The 26,237-nt window shown below is 39.9% G+C and overlaps 1 protein-coding gene across 2 annotated transcripts in view; it reads right to left on the bottom strand.

The window, feature by feature from the left end:
• PATJ (PATJ crumbs cell polarity complex component) overlaps positions 1-26,237 on the bottom strand; it is a 159,203-nt gene that overhangs the window by 85,691 nt on the left and 47,275 nt on the right. The window contains exons 19-26 of one of the 2 annotated variants that reach the window (XM_075181788.1): positions 15,515-15,724; positions 11,198-11,302; positions 10,121-10,414; positions 8,507-8,606; positions 7,874-8,012; positions 2,958-3,029; positions 2,690-2,867; positions 1,314-1,424 (exon numbers count right to left, since the gene is read on the bottom strand). In XM_075181788.1, coding sequence (XP_075037889.1) covers positions 1,314-1,424; positions 2,690-2,867; positions 2,958-3,029; positions 7,874-8,012; positions 8,507-8,606; positions 10,121-10,414; positions 11,198-11,302; positions 15,515-15,724 — 1,209 coding nt within the window. The remainder of the gene's footprint in view (positions 1-1,313; positions 1,425-2,689; positions 2,868-2,957; positions 3,030-7,873; positions 8,013-8,506; positions 8,607-10,120; positions 10,415-11,197; positions 11,303-15,514; positions 15,725-26,237) is intronic. The other variant, XM_075181789.1, reaches the window with a different exon arrangement.

The following is a 26,237-nucleotide window of genomic DNA, read 5'->3' as shown; positions in this document are numbered from 1 at the left end:
ATATTAGAAGTACTGAAAAGTTAGTTTGAGAAAAGATCTTAAGATTAAAGTTCATGGATTTGCTGTTCCCTGTTCCTCAGTCCTGGGTACATGTGAATACCTGTATGTGTATGCTGTTCCCTGTTCCTCAGTCCTGGGTACATGTGAATACCTGTATGTGTAGCTGTTCCCTGTTCCTCAGTCCTGGGTACATGTGAATACCTGTATGTGTATGCTGTTCCCTGTTCCTCAGTCCTGGGTACATGTGAATACCTGTATGTGTATGCTGTTCCCTGTTCCTCAGTCCTGGGTACATGTGAATACCTGTATGTGTATGCTGTTCCCTGTTCCTCAGTCCTGGGTACATGTGAATACCTGTATGTGTATGCTGTTCCCTGTTCCTCGGTCCTGGGTACATGTGAATACCTGTATGTGTATGCTGTTCCCTGTTCCTCAGTCCTGGGTACATGTGAATACCTGTATGTGTATGCTGTTCCCTGTTCCTCAGTCCTGGGTACATGTGAATACCTGTATGTGTATGCTGTTCCCTGTTCCTCAGTCCTGGGTACATGTGAATACCTGTATGTGTATGCTGTTCCCTGTTCCTCGGTCCTGGGTACATGTGAATACCTGTATGTGTATGCTGTTCCCTGTTCCTCAGTCCTGGGTACATGTGAATACCTGTATGTGTATGCTGTTCCCTGTTCCTCGGTCCTGGGTACATGTGAATACCTGTATGTGTATGCTGTTCCCTGTTCCTCAGTCCTGGGTACATGTGAATACCTGTATGTGTATGCTGTTCCCTGTTCCTCAGTCCTGGGTACATGTGAATACCTGTATGTGTATGCTGTTCCCTGTTCCTCAGTCCTGGGTACATGTGAATACCTGTATGTGTATGCTGTTCCCTGTTCCTCAGTCCTGGGTACATGTGAATACCTGTATGTGTAGCTGTTCCCTGTTCCTCAGTCCTGGGTACATGTGAATACCTGTATGTGTATGCTGTTCCCTGTTCCTCAGTCCTGGGTACATGTGAATACCTGTATGTGTAGCTGTTCCCTGTTCCTCAGTCCTGGGTACATGTGAATACCTGTATGTGTATGCTGTTCCCTGTTCCTCAGTCCTGGGTACATGTGAATACCTGTATGTGTATGCTGTTCCCTGTTCCTCAGTCCTGGGTACATGTGAATACCTGTATGTGTATGCTGTTCCCTGTTCCTGGGTACATGTGAATACCTGTATGTGTATGCTGTTCCCTGTTCCTGGGTACATGTGAATACCTGTATGTGTATGCTGTTCGCTACATGATTACAGAGATCATTGTGTCAGTTACTCACCCTCGGGGCAGCGGATAAACTCTGAATGGCGAAGACTACGGGATTCCCCGCATTTTTAATGGCTTCCACGGCCTCATCGTGTCTGGCTTCCCTCAGGTCCACCCCCGACACCTGGGAACAAGGCGAATTATAAACCGTAAATAGAAATCCTGACACATTATTTTACGTTTAACAATTTTAAGACTTAAAAGTTTTTTGATGGGTGCATCAGATTAGTACTCTCTCTGTATTTCCAACAATGCACCTAGGGGGATGCAAATGTTTTATGTCGTCTTGTGCAATAATTAAATGAGTGCAATTTGCACACTTGTCTGAGGTAGCAGAATCGTCATAACAAGAGAAATACTACGGACTCATTTGATCACAATGGAGCCCGTCAGTCAATAGGCGTTCAGATTTAAAAATTATTTTCTGTGTACACTTTGAATCTAACCACATCCCATGGAGTATTGCCGTGGGTGTTACTACATGTAACGTTGAATGTAAACCACTAACTGAATGAAATTTGTATGTTCACCCTAAAATCACACGTGATCCTTCCGTGCGCTCTGGTTTCCTCCCAAAGTCTAAACATAAACTGGTTAATTAATTGGCTTTTGGTCCTATTGTATCTGAATTTGTGTCCCTACAGTTGAGGAATTAGATTGTAAGCTCCAGGGGAACAGGGACTGATGTGAATAAACATCCTCTATACAGCGTTGCGTAATATTGTTATGTAAATAAAACATAATTATAAATACAAGTAGAGTAGAGAGAAAGGGGTGTAATTGAAGTGCCCCAATTACACCCCTTTCTCTCTACTCTACTTGTACAATTGATATTGTGTAGGGTGCACCCCCTGGATTGGTATTTTTATATCCCAGGTTTGTTATATAACATTTATTCACTATTGGAGGAGATCAATCTATATTTTATGTCATCTTGTGCGGTGGTATACCTCTCTCTTTTATTCTCATAATTATAAATACGCCACAGTGAGAATTAACCTTTGAACCTCAGAGAATATGAACTGGTAATAAAAATAGCTTGCAATACGTATAAAAAAAAACCTGTACTGTGCAGTTCATGAAGATTAAAAAATACGGATATGTTCTAGGAAGAAATCACTAAAACCTTGGACATCCCCTGGAAACTGGGGAAAGTTGGTAACTACGCGATGGAAGATTCAGGAGTGAAGAAGAAAAGATCCCATCTGAACAAGAGTGGAAGGGGGCATAGACACCAGGAGAGGTACACAGTATTTTTAAAACTGTTCCACAAACTATTTTGCTTCTAGCTGCAACACTTCTCAATTTTCTCCATCTAAATTTGGCCTAATGAAGAGGAGAAATCATTACAGAGAACAGCACGTACAACAACTTTTATGTTACACTTACTTCTAGAATTTTGTCTCCGGTCTTTAAGGCATTGGTTCTCCCGGCGGGACTGTCTTCCAGCACCTGCTTAATAAAAATACCCTTCAGCTCCTCTCCATTTTTGAGGCGTTTTATAACGGTCTGTCCGCCAACGATACTGATTCCCAGGGAAACGTTAGGTTCTCTCCAGATTTCCACCCTGAAAGAGGAGATCAGAAAACAGGAGACGGTCGGATCACAGTGAGGCGGTAAGATAGGAAACACAGACTAATAGATAACTGTTACTTACACCCGGGGTGCGGTCCAGTGGCTGAATGTCGGGGTCTCCTCTCCTTCCCCTTCCTCACGCTCAGGAAGATCACTAAACACAATCAAAGCCACAGATGTAATTACACGTGCAAGAAACCTGGATACATTACTGCAAATACCGTGCAAGGACATGTATCAGTACAGACAGGTCCTACAGATCCAGGAGCAGAGCCAGAAAGGACTGGGCCCCACAGGGACACAAGGGGCCACAAATCCTCCATTCTATTTCCATCATTGAAGTTACAATATACAGCTAAGCTGCCTAAACTATGTATATGGTACGTTCCTCGATCATCAGTATAAACGAGGTCTGAAATTAATACAAAGAGACAGAGGGGTCATTAAATACAGATATTCTTGTCCCGTTCTCTGCAGCACTTACAGAGGCTGCATATACTATAGGATATTATTGGTACAGATGACACATTAAACAGATGGTATAGCCAGTAACTTAATGTCTGACAAGTTACCGCTCAGTTTTAAAGAGACACCGAAGAGGACACATTTTAATGCCTCTTAGAAAAATAACTTCTACAGTGAATATATAATGAGAAAATTATTTGCTATTTCACAAGACAGCAGTAAATATAACTTTATCAGAGACCCAATAAAGAGTAGGATACTGTGGGAAAAATAACTGCGCAGCCATCTGTTAATCCATGCCGCTACCTGCCAATACAAGACCGCTACGTGAGAGTGTACCCGTTGACCGCACACAGTTTTGGGGACCGACACAATCTTCAGCCACACAGTTCAATACAAACTGGCAAAATCAAGTGCCTCCTGCCTCAGCGATGTCACCAATTGCACGTAAATCAAAGGGTAAAATATTGGTTCCACTCACAAAATGTTCCAACTTGTTTAAGCGACATGTGAACTTAAAGGCAAATTTCTAACTGTGACAATGAACAGAACTAACTCAGAAAAGTAAATTTTTTTGTAAAGTTACAAAGATTATAAAAGAAAAAAAGCTTCTAATTTCCAAAGTGGAGATCATGCCCATTATATTAAATGTGATACCTAATTGCCTGAAATGTATCACAGATCGAGAGATCTAGCTGTCAGCAAAACGCATCCTATAGAAAGCAAGTCAGACAGCACCACCTAGAGGCACATTTGCTAATTACAAGTAAAGACATTTTCGAAGTAACTTTTTGCAATAGTAATCACACTGCACTAATACCCTTGTTTTAAAACTATCTGAAAACAGTCTGCTACAATATTTTTATTAAAACAAATTTTGTTTAACTGAATAGATATCATTATTAGTTCATAGTTGTTGCATCACCTTACATACAAATGACAAGTAATCTAAAAAACACAAATTAAATTAATTTTGAAATTATTAAAGTAAATGTCTGCCTACCTTATCAGAACTTGGGGTGTAGAACTATTTAGATTTGCAGTTGCATGCTTAGTAGCAGATTAAAATGACCATCTGTCACAGGCAGTTCTCGGACACAACGTCATATACATTTTCAAGTCTGACCAAGCCATTAAAAAACACTTTTAATTTTTCATTAAAACACACAGAAAGCCCCAAATGCTTCAATTATACTGCAACAAATCTCTATTGTATGGTCCCAAATTCATTGTAAAATTCTGCAAGGTTATTTTATCAAGGGTATTCCGGTCGTTTGAATGGGTATATGGACACGGCCCCTTGCAGAACCTACTATAAACTGTTACTTACTGGCCGAAGGCAAACTATCATCATTAGCCATTTCCACGCTGCCAGGGGCTGTGCGGAGGGTCCTTCAATAGACTCAAAGATAGGAAGACTTGTATAGCAATACAACCTCACATCACAGCAAACAACACAACAGTCCCAATTTTAGTAGAACGCTCCCATTTCACGGACCCATAAGAGGGTCAGGGCTTCATCAGGAAGTGCCCGTGGCTGTGTGGATTAAGCCAGGCTTCGGTTGAATTAGAGGCATGAATTGCAGAGATCAGGAACTGAGCTTATTTTCTCCCTATTTTTTTACAGATGTTGGGAAGTATGACATAAATTTACTTGTAATTTAGGTACTTCAATAGAAAAGCAATGCATTGACTTTAATCCGTACCTCTGTAGAGGTCTGGCCTCAATTGCTATAGGGATCATGTGCTGTTATTTTTGGCACAATTCCAGAATTAAGCAGCGGATCAGTCAGGGGCAAACGCAGGATTTGTAGAGGGGGTTTCCACACCACGCCGTTTGTGGGCGTGACCAGCATGCATGGGGGCGTGGCTATAATTTTAGACAGTGCTTGGCTGCTCTCCAACTCTTCCTACCCCCATAATATACATGGACAATGCTGCGTGCACTACTGTTAGGTGCACGCAGCTCTCTCTTTTCAAGCAGAGCCGAGTGAAGCGGGGGCATGGTCCATCCACCTCAATTATACAGTGCCCCAGGATTGGAGGGGGGTTTCCAGACACTAGGAAACCCCCCACCTCGGTTTGCCTATGTCAGGGTCAGTTTCACCTCTCTCTTTCTGAGTGGATAAGAATGAACTACGAGGTCTGCTCAATTCCATGTCTGTGGAGTTCAGCAACCCTCCACCTCCAGACTGACGTTTAGGGACATTTTTAAAAACACAGCGATGGAAAAATAGGTGGTTTTGAACGGAGCATCCGCTCAGATTCAGGTTTCGTTCTCTAAACTGCACTAGAAAAACGACAAACATCTGATCTGTCGCTATTGTCAACACCACCTTTTTTCTTCTGCGCCAGTTTTCAAAAATGTCTCCTATAGTACATTAATGGTGTACAACGATCATACTAAACCCCTTAGTTGTGCCTCATTCATTTACTCTGAGCCGCAACTTAAAATTGTAGCGCCTTGAGAGTGAAACAAAAATGCCGCCCCCAATAGTCCTCAAGTTTAACCAAACAAGCCTAAAATATTCATAAGCTGCGCCCCCCTTCAGTGTTGAACTTTGGGCGGTCTCAGGCACAGGCTTAGTTACGGCCCTCTGTGTAACCTAAAGCAAGGAGTTCTGCCTGCCACCTCTGTCTACACTATGCCATATTTTCAGTCCTTTATGTACCCGAAGGCACCAAATATCCCGTCACTGGGCCTCTCCCCCAAGCTATTATATAGAGAGAGGATTATCACATCTCACATGACAGACCGCAGACTTCTGGAAAAAGATACTGCAAAGTAATTATAGGGAAGAGAAGACAATAAATGGCACCTCTCCTGCATGGTGGGTTCTGTAAACAGATTAACAAGCATCATCAAAACTAGAAATCTTTTTATAAACAAGAATATTTTTTTTACATTCATTCCTTAAATGTTCACATTAGACAAACACAAAAGGAGAAAATAAAAAAAAAATATATAAATTTTAGGATCCCTTTAAATGTTTATTTTACAGATATTGCTTTGGCGGAATGAGCTACAGATCATTAATTCTCAGCTCAGCGGTTTGTCATATACTTTGGTGTTCGTGGGTCTCAGGGAAAACACCACAAGTCTGTAAGCACATCTACTTGTGTCACTCAAGACAATCTTCAGATGCCCTCCTGATTAACATATAACAAAATAAAATATAATTCTACCCGGAGGAGATGAGGCCATAAAACTTGATTGGCAAAAGACGTTAATGGTACTTCACGATATCCTTTTGAAACCAAATTTATCATTCCATTACCAGTGTCAGAAGTAGGGAGCTCATTATATCGTAATAAAATTATACGCCTTCTGAAATGATGTTAACGAAAACACAATAACGTTTTATGGGCTACCCTTACAAAAGCCAAATAGATCAAGTCTCACAACCTTACTGCTCCGTCGTCTTTCTGGAACGTCAAATGATTGCTGCGACAAACCACAAACTGCATAAAGATACTGGCAAGTCCTAATTTTTATACCCAATTTTTTACACTGAAAATATGCCAAGTTCAGTCTCAGTCCAAAAAGGAGCAATAAAAACACAGCGGCCGTGCTGGAAAAAAAAAATATATATATCCTGACATTTTAGCCCTGTTTTTATGAACGGAGGGGGAGGAACAAATCTACAGATCAGAGACAGGCTCTCATTGATTGGTGCAAAGCTCTGTCTATAAAGTCCTGGATGCTTTGTACTGAAAACCGGCTTTAGTGGTGATCAGTCTACAGCAGCGATAGGAAACAGGATACAAGTCAGGGGACCTCTAACCTTTAAAAGGGGCACAGATTAACCTTAATCTCAGTAATGATATAAAACAATACATTTAATCAGAAAAAGAGAGACACCTATCTGTAATAACATATCCGCATTTTACACAAGTGTAAAACAAACATCTGACAAAGCAGGAAGGAGCTGTGGGCCGCAGGGGGGGGGGGGGGGGGGGGGGAGGGGGGGCAGCTCGGAGGGCCGCAGGGGGGGCGGCTCGGATGGCCGCCTGTTGCTCATGACTGGTTTATAGAGATATTGTTCAGTTCCTCCCATCACACACAGATTTTAGAATCTGTTACATGAACATCAACTTCCCACCCAAAGAGATTTTAAAGCAGCAGGAAAATACGCCTCTCCACCCAAAGCCCAGCTAAACTGCAAGTGTAAAGGCTATTTTACACAAAAAGGAGAACGGGGCACCTACAACATTCCAATCACAGAGCAGTTTGGTGTCAAAACCACTGAAAACCTGATTTTTGGATTAAAAAATGTCAGTGGTTGGCAACTCTCAGTAATGGTCATAAAACTTGCAAACAGTTTAACGGCTCTTTCAAATACTACAAATCTTTTTCTTTTTCAGTTTGGCCGAAGCCTGTTAATATTAACAGGTGTTTTTGCCACTTTTTGTCTGGATAACAACGCAGTCCGTTATTTACATCTCAAATAAAAGGGCCACAGTAAGATACACAGAGAAGAGAAAAGAACGGAGGACCAAACACTGATTTATCTGGTCCTGTAAATCACATACAGGGATGGCAGGCTCTGAGAGCGTTGAGTCACGGAGCTCACAGTCATCTTGCTATTTTTCTGCTTGATGTGGGTCTTCTCTAAGACAATTTCATCTGGGTCAAAAATGATCCTGGGTTCCTTGAGGAGAGAAATTTCACCTAAAACACAGTGGAAAGTTGTGTCACATAACTTCCTGAATTACTACGTTCACTGTATAATGACAGAACAACTGTGCTGGAATTCAGAGCAACCAATCAGATTTGAGCTTTTATCAACCCTAGTGTATGCCCCGCTTACATGAGAACTAAGCTTTGATTGGATATTAAATGCCTTCGCTAAGATTGACATCACATTTAGGGATAGATTTACTAAACTGCAGGTTTGAAAAAGTGGAGATGTTGCCTATAGCAACCAATCAGATTCTAGTTATTTATTTAGTACATTCTACAAAATGACAGCTAGAATCTGATTGGTTGCTATGGGCAACATCTCCACTTTTTCAAACATGCAGTTTAGTAAATATACTCCTTGGTCTTCACTAACTTACAAATATCAACCACTTTGTAAAATATCCATAAGAAGATGTCACCAGATGAGTATTTTACATAAAAGAATATAAACATTAATTCTAGAACATTTATCGGATACTAACTTAGATTCACTTCTATATCAATGTCCTCCGGGCTACGGCGCTGAGCACTGGGTGTGGTTATAGCATAGGGCGGTAATCCGGAATCAATCTGAGCTCCATACTGAAAGCACAAAAACATAGCATTAACCAATGGGAATTTCACTCATTTTCTACAGGACAGCTTATATTACACAAGAGTTTTCTTTTTAAAAATGCAAGAAATCTAAAAAAAATAAATATTATATATATATATATATATATTAATATTATAAGCCCTCATTATATATATTAGTGTAAGCCCTCATTCCTTTTGTTTCTACATGCCCTGTCACCGTTCTATTTTGTAATTATAATAATGTATATAGTCTGAAATACAATGAGGGGCGTGTAGTGATTTTATAAATATAGAACACTAATTTAACGGACTACAGCATCTTTTATTTGCATAAGATAGAATGAATTGAGATTATTCTCAAATTACTTTAAATTTCTTCAGTTGTTTTATTTATGGTCCTATAACAAAAAAAATTAAAAAAACAAAAACAAAATGTAAGCCACAGGCCCTGCCGTTAGATGGGGGGTAATTTAGGCAACCCTCAAATTTTTGCTGCAAAAATCTCTCATCTCAGATTTGGAATGGGAGCGTAACCATGCTTAAATAAGTGCTTTAATTTTCTAATGCTACAAGTAGACGCAGCCGGCCTGCGGTTCTCTGACTGATGTTGAACAACATGTACCAGCAGACCATACCAGTCACACATACTGGGAGATCCACAGCAAATGCCTCAGGTGTCAGACTCATAAATCACATATAATACACAAGTAATGTATCCTGTAGATAATATCTGTATAAATGGCACATTTCAATGCAATCACTTATAAATTGGGGAGTACGGATGTCATCACTTTACTGTTCATTAGGGAAACTTGTGTATTTATAGGAATAACGCACCCCTTAATGTAAGTTACAGATATTAGAAGGCTACATAGTCATATTGTGAAAGAACTCCTCAATGGCTTAGAATATCCATCTATAATGTACAGTAGGGAGTGCAGTATCCCACTTATAACACCAATCACTTATCGATGAAAGTGGTCAAATTATCTATGATATAATAAGTACTATTCTATTTTCCTTCGCATCCCTACTGCGATGAATCCCGCACAAAATCCATCTCAAAGTTCACTGAAAAACGGCTAGAACTTTTAAACTAATGAAACACAAAGTCAATAAAATGTGCGACAGACGTATTGCGTGATCAATAACTACATTTAGAGGATGACAGATACCTCATAAATATTCACAACCCATTTGTGAATAACTTTTTTTTTTTTTTCTTCTTGCATTCAATCAAACGGTGATTTGCGAAAGCTCTGAAACGGTTACAAGCTTGCAATTTCATGAATTCAATGAATAGCTGTGTGGCCATTTTTATTTTCCTGGGCTAACAACTAATCTGATCATGAAAATAGAAAAAAAATAGGAGAAGGAGAAGGAGAATGGCTCAGACAGGGTCTGGAGAGATAAATCAGTTGGAGAGAAAAGAGGAACATTATCTGGGCCAGACGATCTTCTAATCAGTTAAACTCCATGTTTGTAAATGATTATTTCACTTATGGCTGGTGAATACATACTGTTGCCTTGTCTAGCCATGGCTGAGGGTTGTGTGAGGTGGGAGGTGGGAGCCCTTTATAACGCAGACTATACGGATCATTGTGTGGATGAGAAACCTCTTCCTCGGTGTACTCATCATCCACAAGCATCTCTCTTTCTTCTACAAATCCCTCCATCTCCTGCATTTCCCACGATTCTTGTAAAGGGTCTGCATTATTGTCCTGTATATTAAGGACCCTTCCCATAGCCAGCGATGGCTCGTCAACAAGTTCCTCTTGTCCTTCCTCTATGAATGGTTCCTCTTTGTATTTCTCCTAAAACAAAAACAAGTCAAAACGCTAAAAGGCAAAAAAAAAAACCTCGTCATATAGAATGTGTAGGACTACGTGGATTGATAAATACAGACGCCATCTGGTCCCAGTGTATCTTTAACTCGAGGGGATATTATCTGGAGAGCCAGGCATGGCAGTGTGCACGGTGATTTAAAGGGCAACATTTGGCAGACACATCGGAATCCCAGACGAGACGACTTTTTAACACATGTAATGAATGCCATGCGTGCTACCCCCCAGTTATTAGGTACAGATTTTGGACAATAAACTGGACTAAAGTTCGACATTATGTAAATATACATTTTTGTATTGTGATTGATTTAGGAACGCTATTCATACATTTTACTGGAGACGGCCCACTGATCCTTTACTTCATTCTATGCCCTGCAGACCTAGAACAGACACATAACCTTGCCACCATAAAAAGCTTTAAATTAGGACGAGGTTCAAGGACACCATTAGTTAGTTGCATCAAAAATGTTGTTTATACAATATTCTGGCAAAAATGCTGTACACATTGGGCAACTAAAATTTGTATTTATAGCAATGCTGACTGGTCTTTCTCAGAGGTCAATTTTATTAAAAATCAGAGTGATACATTTCGCTCCAGTTCTAGAACTCTGACAGTTACTGCAGACACAATGTATCCACACACAGGTTCCACAGAGAGAGAAAGACAAACTCAACAATGCATTGTGCGACACTGATCACATAACACTACACTGCATAGAACATTAAAATATTTTAAATACATATTTGAATTACATGGTAAAAGTTAGGTTGCGGCGAGGTGTCAGCTGCCTCCTTGTCTGTATTATCTTCGGATTCGCCTACATGTGGAATATAGACATGTTCTCCTTTAATTTCACTCTGAAGGCAGAAGAACAAAGAGCACATAAATACGCACACACAATTGTGTTACCAACAACATAAATGACTCTCTCTGGGGTTATATCCGCGCTCATATTGCTGAGCGGTAGAAAGGTTGATATGGAGCCAGATCAGGGAACATGAGCTGTTCATAGTTATGGGTTCAATATTAGATTATCTGTGAATTTATACGTTGTATCTAAGCTTAGGTCAACATTATCCAGCTAATGGTGTCATTTTTCAATTATACGTAGATAAAAACGAAATGTAATATATTCTGAGGGCATTATCTTGTGATTTTGTGCAGAGATACAAACAAGTGATAGTTAGGATGCCAAACAAAGGGGCGTTTTTTTTTTTTAGAATTCAAATGAAAATCAAAAAACACAAATCAGCTCCGTGCAGCCTGATTATCAGATGACCGCAAAGAACTAAGGGGTATATTTACCAAACTGCGGGTTTGAAAAAGTGGAGATGTTGCCTATAGCAACCAGATTCTAGTTATCATTTATTTAGTACATTCTACAAAATGATAGCTAGAATCTGAGTGGTTGCTATAGGCAACATCTCCACTTTTTCAAACCCACAGTTTAGTCAATGCCCCTAAGGGGGCATTGACTGACCTGATATTCAGACCAGTTTTAAACAATATAATATATATTAAAATAGTTTTGTAGCTGTGGGCACCAAGTGTTGGCACCTGGGGATGCTCAATAAGAGTTACGTTATTATACAGGACACTGGAATCTTAATAAACCTAAATTCAGACTTCAATATCGTCATAACAAAAAACAAACCCCTTGCCATCTCCTGACTCCGCAAAAAGATAAAAATAAAAACCTTTGACAACACATTGTAGGTCATCGAGAACTGGAAGCCGTATACAGTCATCCTGAACAGAACAGAAAAGTATAATTCTGTATATAGGATGTAGGGTGTTGTAGGAGCACTTACAGGTAACAACTGTCAGGTGGCTGAAAATATTAATTAGCAAGGGTGTGTCGGCACCAATACTAAGGCTGGGTACACACTACAGGGCTTCCAGACGGTTATTGGGCCAATCACACGATAAACCACCGTTCGGCTCGATATCGCATTACTGTGTACGCTGCAACAATAAACGATCATCATTCCAAAGCTCATCGTATCGTTTCATTTGATTTTAAAAACAGACTAAAAATGTTGTTCAGCGCTGGAACGATGTTGTTCCAATCCTGCAGTGTGTACGCACTCAGGACCAGCAGTGTCCATAGACCTCTATGAAGTGTGCAGAGTCAGGATCTTTTCAGCCGATGGTTATGACAGATGAAGAGCAGAGATCTGAAGGTAAATCTTGTAAGACGTGTACAGTGTGTACACAGGAATCAGCTGCTGATTGGAACTTTTTTTTTAATCGTTGGTAAAATCTTTAACGATATCGCATCGGGAGAGATCTTGTACAGTGTGTACCCAGCATAACTGTATTACTTGGGGTCTGGATTTACGTAATATACTAGCGCAGGACTGAACAACCTGTGGCTCTCCAGGTGTTGTGAAACTGCAAGTCCCAGCATACACTGACAGTTATCAGCTGGCAAAGCATGCTGGGGCTTGTAGTTCCACAACACCTGGAGAGTCACAGGTCGCCCAGGCCTGCACTACAGGACATGTGAAAACAGAAGGTGCAGAGGTTGTGTTTTCCGTTCCATGCTCTGTCCCCTACCCAGGAGTAACAAACTGAAGACATTTCAAAGAGTCTTTACAATGAAAATATACTTGAGAAATATATGGATTTCCATAATTTATACTTACATGTATTCCTGAAGAAAAAGCAAATAATAAAACTAATCCCCAAGAACAGGGTCTTACCCCTGTAGTTGCAGCACCATTGGGAAAAAAATAAAAAATAAAAATACAAACCGTACAGTAGCTCAGTAGTGTATATAATAAAGAGCAGAGGTTGTTTGAGCGAGGCTCCCAGAAATCTTTTAGACACCAGCCACAAATATGACACAAATACACCCATCTGTCTGTACCACACGAGTGCAAGAGATATTATACCTAAACATTGATAAACAATTAATTATAACTTCCTGCTGCATCATCGATCGGTCTGCTGCCCTTGTAGACTTGTGTCTTCAGCCCTGACACCTAAAATCATGGTGCAGTCATCTGGATAATACACTCTTTACTGTTTTGTAATCAGGTGACAACTATAAGCCAATCACAATGCAGAAAAGAAGGGGGTGGAGCTAACTGCGTCATTAGGACGATTGTCAACAGACAGCAGAGGCGAAAACAGAGTTCTGGGGGAGGACATACTACTTGTGGGGATCTACAAATGTAAGCCTCAGAGCACAAACAAAATGGTGGTTGTTGGTGCAGATATATCATATAACTTGTGTGTCACTCCCAAGAACACAGCTGGATTAGTCACTTGTCACTGGGTAATTTCACTGTATTGATTTATCCACAAACATAGGCAGCAATTTTGAGGCATTCAATATTTACAAGATTGCTGCCCATTAATACACTAGAAAATGGTGACTTCACTGAGGTATGGGAAGCAAAGCAAGGTCACTGGTTCCTAGTGACTGGATAGGCTGCATTATCAGTGATGTCACTGGTTCCTAGTGACTGGATAGGCTGCATTCTCAGTGATGTCACTGGTTCCTAGTGAATGGATAGGCTGCATTCTCAGTGATGTCACTGGTTCCTAGTGACTGGATAGGCTGCATTCTCAGTGATGTCACTGGTTCCTAGTGAAGGGATAGGCTGCATTCTCAGTGATGTCACTGGTTCCTAGTGACTGGATAGGCTGCATTCTCAGTGATGTCACTGGTTCCTAGTGACTGGATAGGCTGCATTCTCAGTGAGGTCACTGGTTCCTAGTGACTGGATAGGCTGCATTCTCAGTGATGTCACTGGTACCTAGTGAATGGATAGACTGCATTCTCAGTGATGTCACTGGTTCCTAGTGACTGGATAGGCTGCATTCTCAGTGATGTCACTGGTTCCTAGTGACTGGATAGGCTGCATTCTCAGTGATGTCACTGGTTCCTAGTGAAGGGATAGGCTGCGTTCTCAGTGATGTCACTGGCTCCTAGTGAAGGGATAGGCTACATTCTCAGTGATGTCACTGGTTCCTAGTGAAGTGATAGGCTACATTCTCAGTGATGTCACTGGTTCCTAGTGACGGGATAGGCTGCATTCTCAGTGATGTCACTGGTTCCTAGTGACTGGATAGGCTGCATTCTCAGTGATGTCACTGGTTCCTAGTGACTGGATAGGCTGCATTCTCAGTGATGTCACTGGTTCCTAGTGAAGGGATAGGATGTTTTCAGTACTGGTGACCACACAAACTGGTCACCATCTGTACACAGCACAGCTCCTGTGATGAAATCTTCAAAGTGTGTACTGTCTGTGAGCTCTTGAGACCAAACTAGAGTTAAGAGTAACTCGCTGCTGATTTGCACTCGGACATATTATGTTATGGTCAAGTCACTATTAACTGAACTGTTTTTTTTTTTCTTCTTTTTACAAATATCAGAAAAAAAAATAAATATGTAAGATGTGACCACACAAAACCTGAAGATTATAAATGACAAAATTTGTTTTCAGGATGAGGTCGTTCACCCCTCAATTACCTAAATTCTTATGGTCTATGGCTAAATACACATTAATGTTCTTTTATCACTGTGTGTCTTGAATTTAATTGCACTTTTTCCCCTTCTTAATTAAACGCTTAGGAAATTCACAGATATCATGATGGATGAATTATGCACTAAAATAAAACTTCAAACTTATCTTTAAAACATGCAATACCATATGCTTAAAAAGTAAAATTTATATAAAAAAAACTACCATCCAAAAAGCAGCATAATTTTTTTTTTTTTTCAAATACTGTACCTTTTACTTATATTCCAGAAATTGATTTTAGAATCTTAATTGTTGTTTTTTAAAAGCATCTATTAGATTTGAATAGATGAAGATGATTATTTAAAATTTCCCCATTTTCCAGATTTGGAGTTATAAAGAAAAGGATACAGTGAATTAAATCTCCGCACTTGTTATGATTTGGAATAATAGAAATGTTATTTGAATTTCAGTGTTTGTTAGGGTTTAGTTTCTACAAAATGATTGTTACTTAAATTTCAGCGTTATACAAATGATCGTTATCTAGGTGAAATTATTTGAATTAATTAGTATAGAGTGCGGCTGTTTGGTTCTTACCACCAATGGCTTGCAAATGCCAATGCGGACCCTTCCTGGGGGGACAGATGTTAATATTTGTACAGCATCGTCCAACGAAGCATTTTCCATAAAACTGTCATTTACAAAGACCAAGCGGTCACCAGGCAGTACCTGGCCACAGTCCTCGGCCACTCCACCTGCTACCAGAGACTGAATCACAATCACCGTCCGTGTGGGATCTAAAGGATCCTGAAGATGGAGCCAAAAACCAGAGAGAGTGAGAAAAGATCATGTGGAATTCATGACTTCTATCACACAAACACGGTGCTAACTCATTAACCAAAGGGTGGTCACTGAATGGAGGGGTTATAAGATATAGATTAGGGGGGTAAGTTCGGAATTTGGAATGTAAAGCAGTGACAGTTTGAATGAAATGGAATTTAGAAGAAATGAAAAGGAAAAAAGTTGCAATATTAAAATGTATACACTTGTAACTCATACACGAGTAAATGTATCATGAATGATTATTATTGTTTTCCCGCTATAAGAAAATAAAACAAACCCCTCAAAACATACTACTTTATTTATACCAACATCTTCTAAATTGTAACTCATATATTTACCATTAATGTTTTTATTATTAAATTAAATTATACAACAATTTTGTATGATGTGTTGGTCTGTCTGTTTTGTGTATCGTGGGGTCCCCTCTCAGTCATTCATTGGTGTATAATCAAGAGTCAGAATCGGTCATACGGAGATTGGTGCAATATTATCAGACAGCTAAATAGCATTTGGTAAAATGCTGCAAGTAAAACTACAATGAAAAGGACGTGTGTATAGGATCATCTGAAAACACACACTGTACACTTCTATTGTATGTACTGATAGGGGTATCTGGATAAGGAAGAAAATATGATTATGACAAGTGTGATGATAGACTTGGGGGGGGGGGGCGGGGGGACGACGACGACAAGGATAAAGCGGACATTACAAAGCCTCGCAAAGCAGATGGAGGTTCAGGAAAAACAAAGTATTTATATAACAAACACATATAGGAAGAGGCAGTATTTATATAATAAATACATTAAGGGATTTAGGATTAACCATTTACATGAGAAAATCTACAAGAAAACAACAATCAGCACTAGAACAATGTTGAAAGAGGATTCGTGCTTAGGTTCTAGAAGAGACGGATATTTGGAGTTCGCCTATTCAAACCACTGTATGTAACACAATCATTAACGTCCTTATAATTCTAAATATTGTGCGATATGTCGCATATACCTCAGAAGGGTTAATGGCTTCAATAATGACATTTATAAGCATTTATTTGCATTAATATATAATATAGGCTTCATCTTCTCAGCCACCTGTAAGATATGGTTGAGTACAATGTAAACAACCACTCATCTCCTAAATCTAGGGGCGCCAGCATGTCCGTGATACACGGTATACACACACACAAAGCAATAGAAGGAGGACAGCTGTGTACATATCAAAAGATTAAAGTACAAAGTACAAAAAAAAAAATTAAAAAAGGTACAGCAGATAGAATCTTGTAAATCATGAGAGAGGGGGAGGCAGCATGGTGGCTCAGTGGTTAGCACTTCTGCCTCAGCACTGGGGTCATGAGTTTGATTCCCAACCATGGCCTTATCTGTGTGGAGTTTGTATGATCTCCCCGTGTTTGCGTGGTTTTCCTCCGGGTGCTCCGGTTTCCTCCCACAGTCCAAAAACATACTGGTAGGTTAATTGGCTGCTATCAAATTGACCCTAGTCTGTCTGTGTGTGTCTGTCTGTGTGTGTCTGTCTGTGTGTGTCTGTCTGTGTGTGTCTGTCTGTGTGTGTCTGTCTGTGTGTGTCTGTCTGTGTGTGTGTTAGGGAATTTAGACTGTAAGCTCCAATGGGGCAGGGACTGATGTGAGTGAGTTCTCTGTACAGAGCTGCGGAATTAGTGCGCTCTCTAAATAAATGATGATGATGAAGGCTAATAATATTACACCCCAAGCCAAAACATGAAGCCCACTGCACGACTGTATCTCCTTCATATTTACAATAATTGTGAGCTCACTTCATATTTGGGTTTGTACCAGTATGTAATCTCTGTGGACCTCTTTGTGAAAGGATTCTGCCTTAGAACTACTGGATGATAATTGTGCACTCATTATCACGTCATAGTGGTTCACCGGGACGGTCACTGCGGAATGGCGACAATGCCCTGAAAGGGGACCAGGTCCGGGTGGGTTTCCCCCAAATCTTGGCACTGGCAACATATGTGTTTTGGACATCTACCCAATACTGTAGAACAAGGTTTTTCTCATCTCACCTTTCAGCTCTCTACAACATCTGCCCCTCATACATATCTGTCCTCATCACAACATACTTTCCCTCACACCCCCTTTAGACCTATGTCTGACCTGCACCACCCCTCAAATTACTACCTCTCACTCCCACCTCAAAGACTTCTCCCGTGCTGATCCCCTCTTACGGAACCTTCCTACCCCGCCTGATTAGACTCTCCCCAACCTTAAATCTTTCAAGCACCGTCTCAAAATCCACTTCACTCTAGTCTATTCCACCCCCACCTGATACTACTCTCTCTGCACTCTACCAACTACCAATCTGTCCCTCTAACTCGCATTGTCTACACATTACCCCATCCCTTTAGATTGTAAGCTCTCAAGAGCAGGGTCCTCTGTACCTTCTTTCTCATATCTGCACCTTTTCTGTCACCCTTATATAACCTTGTTCTGTTTTTTTCCCCCCATGTAGGATGTTGTTGTCCGACTGCCCGATGCTGCAGAGTTTTGTGGTGCCTTATAAATAAACAATGATTATCTATTTATCAGATCACATTTTTTAGCCTTTATTCACCTTGTTTACAGGTCACTGAAACTATCTCACATGACGTGTTGTGGAGAGTTGAGAAACCCTGCTGTAGGATGTCTTGAAAGACAAATAAAAAAAACTAATAAAAAATGTCTAATGGGTAGGATATAGATAAATGTTTATAACACAAAACAGTTAAAAGCCGATACTCAAGTGGTGTTTTGTCAAAATGCATGAGGATAGCAGGACCCCCTTTACCATGCGCTCCAAATGTCACAATAGCTTTTGTGCAATCTAGTTCTTACCTGTGCATTATACGTTTGTTCTGCCAGGACTCATTTCAATTCCCCTGTAAATTACGGCCACTATGATTTGTTTGCATTTTCTGCTTTGCCAATGTCATTGGGAGGTTTTATCTGGAGACTGGAGGATTTACACCTGTGACCTGGGCTCAAGGACAGTCAGAAGACTAACAACACAGTACCAGCAAGACTGAGACTTAGCAGGGCTCAAATTACCTAGATGTCTACCCATCAATTTAAATTAGCATTCATTAAGCTGGGATAAAACCACTTTTTTTCTCTCTCTTTCTCTTAACCGATAAATTCCATTCTTACAATTATAAGTCACCGCGCTGCAAAACAGACCGCGGCGCTGTAAACTGTGTACGACCCTCTGCGCCTTCTCCATTAGGAGAGAAGAAAAAAGGGGGTGTAGAGGAAATAACCCTGAAAAATATGCAGCTCTGCCTGTTTTGCAGCTTAAACAGACGTGCCTCGGAGTAGACTGAATTGATCCATTAGGTTGATGGAAAACTTAAGCACATATGCTGACTCAGGAGAACTTCAGGATATTCTCTGAGCGAAGATATATGTGTATTGGCCAAGAGAGGGCAGTAACGATCAATAATTCCCAACAAATGCAGTAACAGCACTCGTCACTTTTGTGATGCGCGCAGCACAATCTGCTGAAGGGCACTTTTTCCTTTTTTTTTTTTTTTTTTTTTTTTTATCTTTTTAAAGAACACATTTCTCACCAGGTTACAAAGCCGCCACCTCATCCTCTAGTGATCCCAGAAGACGGCGTATAGAAGACACCGTGCACCACATCCGAAACTCGTTTAATATTGTGATTGTGTACCACTAAAAGAAATGTGTGTCTCAATGCAAATGCCAAGGACACTTCTTACAGGAAAGGAGGAGGAGGTCTACTGTGTGCAGGAACAGACATACAGCTCTATATATAAGTGAGATCATAATAGAACAATTTACAATGTTTTTAGTAAAGAGAATACACTTTTTAATCTACATATATGGAGAATTTAACCCACAGAGAACAAGTGTACAGTTATCTATACATATCTGCTTCTATAAATCACAGTAAGGCGATTTATATATAATTTATACTGATTAACTTTTTGATGGGATTATTATTAAAATTGCAAATAAACAAATATTCTGTATTTACTTTTACAAAATATATTAAAATGCCCGAAATATGGAAAACTACTTTCAGAATATTTCAGGATATGGCCAAATTACAATAAAACATTGTGAAGAGTATCTCTGATACTGAGGAAAAACTTAGTGGTATATTCAAATCCTTGTATATCAGACAGTTGACTGCTGAAGTCAATTATAACCTTTAACTAGGAGGAACTGCAGGTTCGGAAGCTCAACGGAAAAACAGAAAGAATCTCAGATTATCTTTATCCAATTGGAGATATCTATACAGGCAGCCTGTCTGACAAAAGTCCTGATTTTCCACACTCGAAAGGGGACATGGCCTCCTAGGAAAAGGTTATAGCACCACCCCAAAGATGTCATGGCTTGGGTGTGGTTTGGGTGGGTCTGGGCGTGGCCAAAAGTCATATTTATATATAATTCCGATCAAAAGTCTCAATTCTGGAAAGACACCCCAAGTCATGTCATAAAACACCAATAAAGATTAAATGGGGGATTTGTCCTCAGTCCACCATGAAGGCGAGATGGTGGTGAGCCATTATATTACTAATAATGGAGTCTTGAGAAGAGGGTAGTGTTCTCTCTCAAACCTCCTCTCATTCCCGCTAACAAGACTTCTCCTATGCTGCTCCCCACTTATGGAATTTCCTACCAAGACCGATCAGACTCTCTCCAGGCTTCAAAACTTTTCGCTGAAAGTCCATCTTTCTATTACAGCTTCCTCTACGCCCGTCCATATTACTCACTGGTAGACCCTCACTACAATCCTAACCTTCACTCATTGCAAGCTCTCTCTTGCGTAGGACCCTCCCTACCGTTATTTTCACATCTGCATTTATATATCTTATATATTCTAATTTTATGTATGCTTGGAGCACTGCAAAGTAAAATGGACAATAATATTAAGTTGCTTATACAAGTTAAGACTAATCTTATCTTCCTTCTTCAAATTCTTAAACAAAAAACACCCAAGAAACCTGAAAATATTATTTTCTTTGGTCTCATAATTACATACAAGGATTGAAAGAGGATTTTTCATCTGTGTTATTATCATCTATATTAAGCAGATCTCCATGTACATATTTAAAACGCAGTCATCCGTTTTTTTTTTTAACACCACTGACCGTTAGAGCAAATAATATATTAAACTCTATACAAAGTCAAAAAAACTTTTCCTTCTTCACCATTGTATCCTAAAATAAGAGCACACGTGAAGCACATAGGGCTGATATTAATGTTAAATCATATCAACAGACAACATAATCCGTCAGGATACGTGGCTACTCAGGGTTTATTGAGTCAATAGGCGGAGGAGTAACGCAGGTGGTAAGGCTGGATATAAAATAATAAATCAAACTTTTATTAAATGTTATTTATCGTCTTGTGGCCAGAAACTTCATCTGTGGGTCTGAAGGTGTGGATGGCGGCTGTTACGGATTATTGGCACTTTCTCTGAAAATTCCTCGTAAATTGAGGAAATATCAAAATGTAAAAAAAAATTAAAATTACAAAATGTCATAATTAAATTAGTTGCATTATTCATCAAGAATTAGTATCCTTCAGCTGGGCTTAGGAATCCTATACAACTTAAGCTGCTGTGGAACTACAAGTCACAGCATGCCCTTCCAGCTAAGAGGGCTTGTTTACATTCCCTGGGAGAGCAGGAGAGGGGAGAAGAGTGAGGGTATAAATTTTCCCATCAGTTGTCTATTTAAGAGAAACAGAAAACACATCGTAACCGAGCAACCAATCAGAGATTAGCTTTCATTAGTCCGACTCTAAACTCTTAATAGCAGATATCCGACTGCTACAATGGGTTACAGTCCACTGGAATATGTTATTTAAAGAAAAAAAAATGGCAATTACCATCACAGCTTTAGGGAGAGGAATAATAGTACTTATAAATATATCGGTTCTCAACCTACAGTAACCTAGACAATTCATTATTTGATGTGGTACGTAAGAGGGTGCCAGGTTCACATTAAGGGTAAAACGATTCATACGATCCATAACCCAGGAGTGAATTATAGTGTACTGTGATCGTATAATAACTAGGATGATTTTCAATAGTTTGAAACATTCTCCAAAATACACACCGACTGCACCACTGTCTCCTGTCCTATGTCCAAATGATTACCCATCCAGCTTCCAGACGTAAATCCTGCAATTCTTTATGAATTCATATTTTGCGCTGGATAATATCTAGACGAGTCATCGATAGATCTCTGAGATACGAGACTGCATAGATTAAAATATCAGTAACTCTTTAAAGGCTTCTATTATTCAGCAGATCAGTGACTTACGTTGGCGGATAAGTTTTTTTGCTTTTTTTAATCATAGAATTTAAGAAGTTCAGAGCAAGCCTCCGAAACCCACTTACTGTTGGACTATTGGCGAGGACGATTTTCAGTGATTAGTAATAAATGCAATAAAAGTCTTGGACACATTAGTTCACATATTGAACTGAATATTCTAACCATGAACAAAACACAGGAAAGGCAGACAGAGATCTGTATTTATTTCATTAGTTGAAGAAATGTATAATGAGCAGAATTCTACCACTCTTAAAAGGAAAATTTGCTTGGTAGGTTTCTTTTGTTACCTGGCCTTACATACAAACTAATATCCAAACAATCATGTTGATACAGGTACCTCTCTCCCCAACATCCACCTTAATACAACACAGCCCTTATTGACCCAAAATATATAAAGTCTTTACTGGTATATCTAGCAATAATCTGTTTTGGGTCACTACACTAAAGGTTTGGTTTCTTTGCATGTGTAATAGTTTGGAAAACGAATAAAACCATATAAAAAGGAGCATTTGCGGACTGAGTGAGCGTGCAATTGCTGTACAGATGGACATTGAAACTACATTATAAACAACTGAAACCTTCTGTACAGATTCTATTCAATTTTTGAATTTAGTTCCACATTCACGCTGGTTATTCCCCAAATTCTTACCCAGAATTTATCGCGAGGACTAGAATAGCAATATATGAGTCCGAAAAACGGTTTGTCAATAGAGGTAAAGGAACATCCTATTGATTTATAACCATACCTCCCAAAAGTTTAGAAAGCAAAATTGGGACACAATAAGACTTGCTCAGGATCGCCCAAACGCCACCCATGACCCACACAGCAGACCCCCATTCTCACGAGGCTATGACTACTGTATGATAGGCTTTTTTTTTTACATCACTTCCCTTATCGTGAAGGGCAACGGTTTAGAAGAAAGTTATCGGTGCCCATTTGAAAATACTTCTCCAATACCAGAGAAAAGACAAGACACCGCAACATTGAACATCAGAACAAAGAAGTCTTGGCAACACCAGAAGAGATGATCACAGACAGAAATTTAAGAGCTGTTAATCAATTTATTTTCTGACCACTAAGTCACTAATAATACCCCAAGCTCTGGAAATAATCAAATCACGCGACGCCTCTCTAGTTGGAAACTAAAAGATAATGGTCATATAAAGTCACAGGGTATCTACAAAGCTGGATCACGTATGGAATATAGAACCTCACTATCAGATTGCCCCCAAATTTCAGTTCTTCACAGATTCAGACGACACCAAAACTTTTTACCTGTACAGTTGAACCACAGCACCCAACAGCAATGTAATATTATTCATTACAGAGAGCAGAGGAATGTGTCTACAGTGCCAAAAATGGTAAAAAAAAAGCAACAACATCATACTCTCTTTCTGAGCTGGAAGAAAATAGTGTATTCATTTCAGCAGGATGGAAAGCTCCTATACATTATTAAGATTGAGGAATGTTGACACGACCGAACTTATCTCCAAGAGTCAAACAAACACCAACACATTCCCTACTGCCAGCAACAGCCACGAGAGAGACCGGTCCATGTGTACGGAATATCCGTCATCTATCTAGGGTAATATTGCATTACCCTCTGGCTTGGTTAAAAGCCAACAGACTTTTATTAAAACAATCTGTACTTGTCAGTGATGTCATCAACAGATTATAATTTTACAAGTGTGTGTTTATTAAATAAAAGGCACTAAAGCTTCTCGTTAGAACAAAAAGTTAGTAATAAAGATATAACCCATCTCAGATTTAATCAAGCTGGGGAATCTGCTATAGATCGGTGCCTGTCCTATAATTGTCATAATACCATAGGTGATATTTAACTGTGTGTGGGCAGACGTTCCTGAGACATTGATATCATGTGATCATTCAGAGCCAATGTCCTGAAAGCTGGCAGCAGGATGAGGTCACAGGATGTGTCTCAGGGGCGCACTGAGCATGCCCCTGCCAGTACATGGGCGGATCACTCTCTCATTAATACTCATGAATATTCATAGCTACCCAACTTCATGCTGATGCGTACAAAGGTGAATATAGGACATATCTCGCTGGAGTTTGCTCCGTGTCCCCATTGTCACATGTTTTTCTTCTGGGTCCTCCCAAAATCCAAAAGACGTGTGTTTGTAAGTTTATGGTTACAAATATTGGCCCTGTTGTTGTGCTGGTCTGTGTGTGCACGTCTGTGAATTAGATTGTAAGCTCCACTGGAGCACGGACGGATTTGTATAAAATGCTTTGATAATAATCCAAAATTTGTATGTGAATGAAACGGGTCGTATGGTTAACAGCACCTTAATATCCACCATAACATAGTTTAATTTTCAAGGTAAATGTTACATGAAAACTACAATCTGTCTCACCCACAGAACCAGTTAAACAACATAATTGAGAGGGGGATTTGCGGAAAAGAAAAAAAAAGAAAAAAATCAATGGCAGCAGTTCTGACGGCACCTCACCACTTTACCGGAGAGGACAGCAATTCAGCTAAAGGGTCGGCGTTTAGTAAGAATGAATGTCTTTTTTTCTGGAACACTTCAAACTTCAATCTACTTGAAATGGATTAATTCATTAGCATATAACTGCATATGTAACAGTTTGAGCTCTCGCTCAAATACAATAGTTATTGGAAAAGTCCATTTCAAAACTGTAACCTTAACCCCAAAGTCTCTCGTTCTACATTTCAGAGTAATGGTCTATGGGGCTTCTCTTGATAGGAGGGGGGCTTGGATTTCTAGCAAATACTGCCCTCAGGGCATTTAAAGCTGCACATAAAACTCGATGTGCTGGAATCGCTGAGGAAATATGCCTACTGGGATATGCAATTTTGCAAATGCATTGCTAACTGTAGACTTTAATTCTTGCAGAGTGCACCCTGTACATTTCAAATATTATTAAATATGGAAATGCTGTTCATAAATTAAAAAAGGGAGAGATCTGCCTATTGGCCAGCATAAATTTATCATCAACGGCTAGAACAGTCAGGGAATATTAATGAGGAAGTGATGGTGAACAATCTCTGAAAGGGAGAGAGAGAAATGTGTGGAGACTGGCGCACAGGGGGGGGGGGAGGTGCTATAACTCAGACATGAGACATTTGTGTTCTCTTTTACTCTGCTACAAAGACGACAGCTAAAATTTGGTTGCTGCTGGTTACATCACTTTCATGTACACCTGTACTATATTATGCACAAGGGAGATCTCCCTTTGTATTCTACCAAAGCCTAAACAGATTGGTTTATAAGGTCTCTGCAAACCATGCTTAGCATAAGATCAAAACAGTTGTCTACATGTAGCAATCTCTGTTCCACTGCTTGTATTTAAAGTGTACCTGTAAGTAGACCCCCCCCCCCCCAGTATGTACTTGATGGTGCAACCGTACATCATAATATCACATGGATTTCCTTGCAGGATAGAAGGCTTCAATTAAACACATGGGAGAACATCCGATGCAAAGCTCTCCATGCAGAGTGGATCTACTAGTCAGTTGTCTCACTTAGATCCACCTTGCATTGTTAGTATTTGTGCAGTCAACAAAACCCATAAGAAAGCAGCTGACAATTTAATTGCTTCATGGACATTAATCGTGAAAAGTCTTTGTGAGGTCACCAGTTCCTATTGAAAAGGTACACTGCTTCCTCGTGAGTAGTAGTGGGTCAGCCTATCAAATGGCTGCCTCCGTGTAGGCCTGTAAGTCAAGAAACCACTGGCTACAAGAAAATACACGAAAGATATTTACACACAGAACCATAGAAGATTGCCAGTAATGTTAACCGGCGAATCAGCTCCTGAGCGCTTATATTCAGCGCAGGAGCAGGGTAATTAAATCTGTGGGAGTGCCCGATACCTATTGGTTGTACCACCTTTATATAGCTCTTTCTCCATACTACGTGTTGCTGCAAAAACTGCTGTGAATTCTTTGGACCTTTGTTTGACTTGGGCTGTTTACTGACCCTGCTTTTGAACTTAAACTGTTTTCTGGATTTCCCTTAGTCTGCTGCCTGCCCTGACTCTAGCCGACTGTCTCAGGCTGAGAACAGGAGTTGGCAGTAAACTATTATCCCTGCCTTTGGAACTTGCCTCTGTTTTCTGCACCAGGATCCTCAGTCTCCTTGCATTGTCCCTGTCTTTATCCT

Source organism: Mixophyes fleayi, chromosome 8 (assembly GCF_038048845.1).
Source record: "Mixophyes fleayi isolate aMixFle1 chromosome 8, aMixFle1.hap1, whole genome shotgun sequence".
Classification (NCBI taxonomy): domain Eukaryota; kingdom Metazoa; phylum Chordata; class Amphibia; order Anura; family Limnodynastidae; genus Mixophyes; species Mixophyes fleayi.
This window is presented reverse-complemented; position numbering and strand designations above follow the sequence as displayed.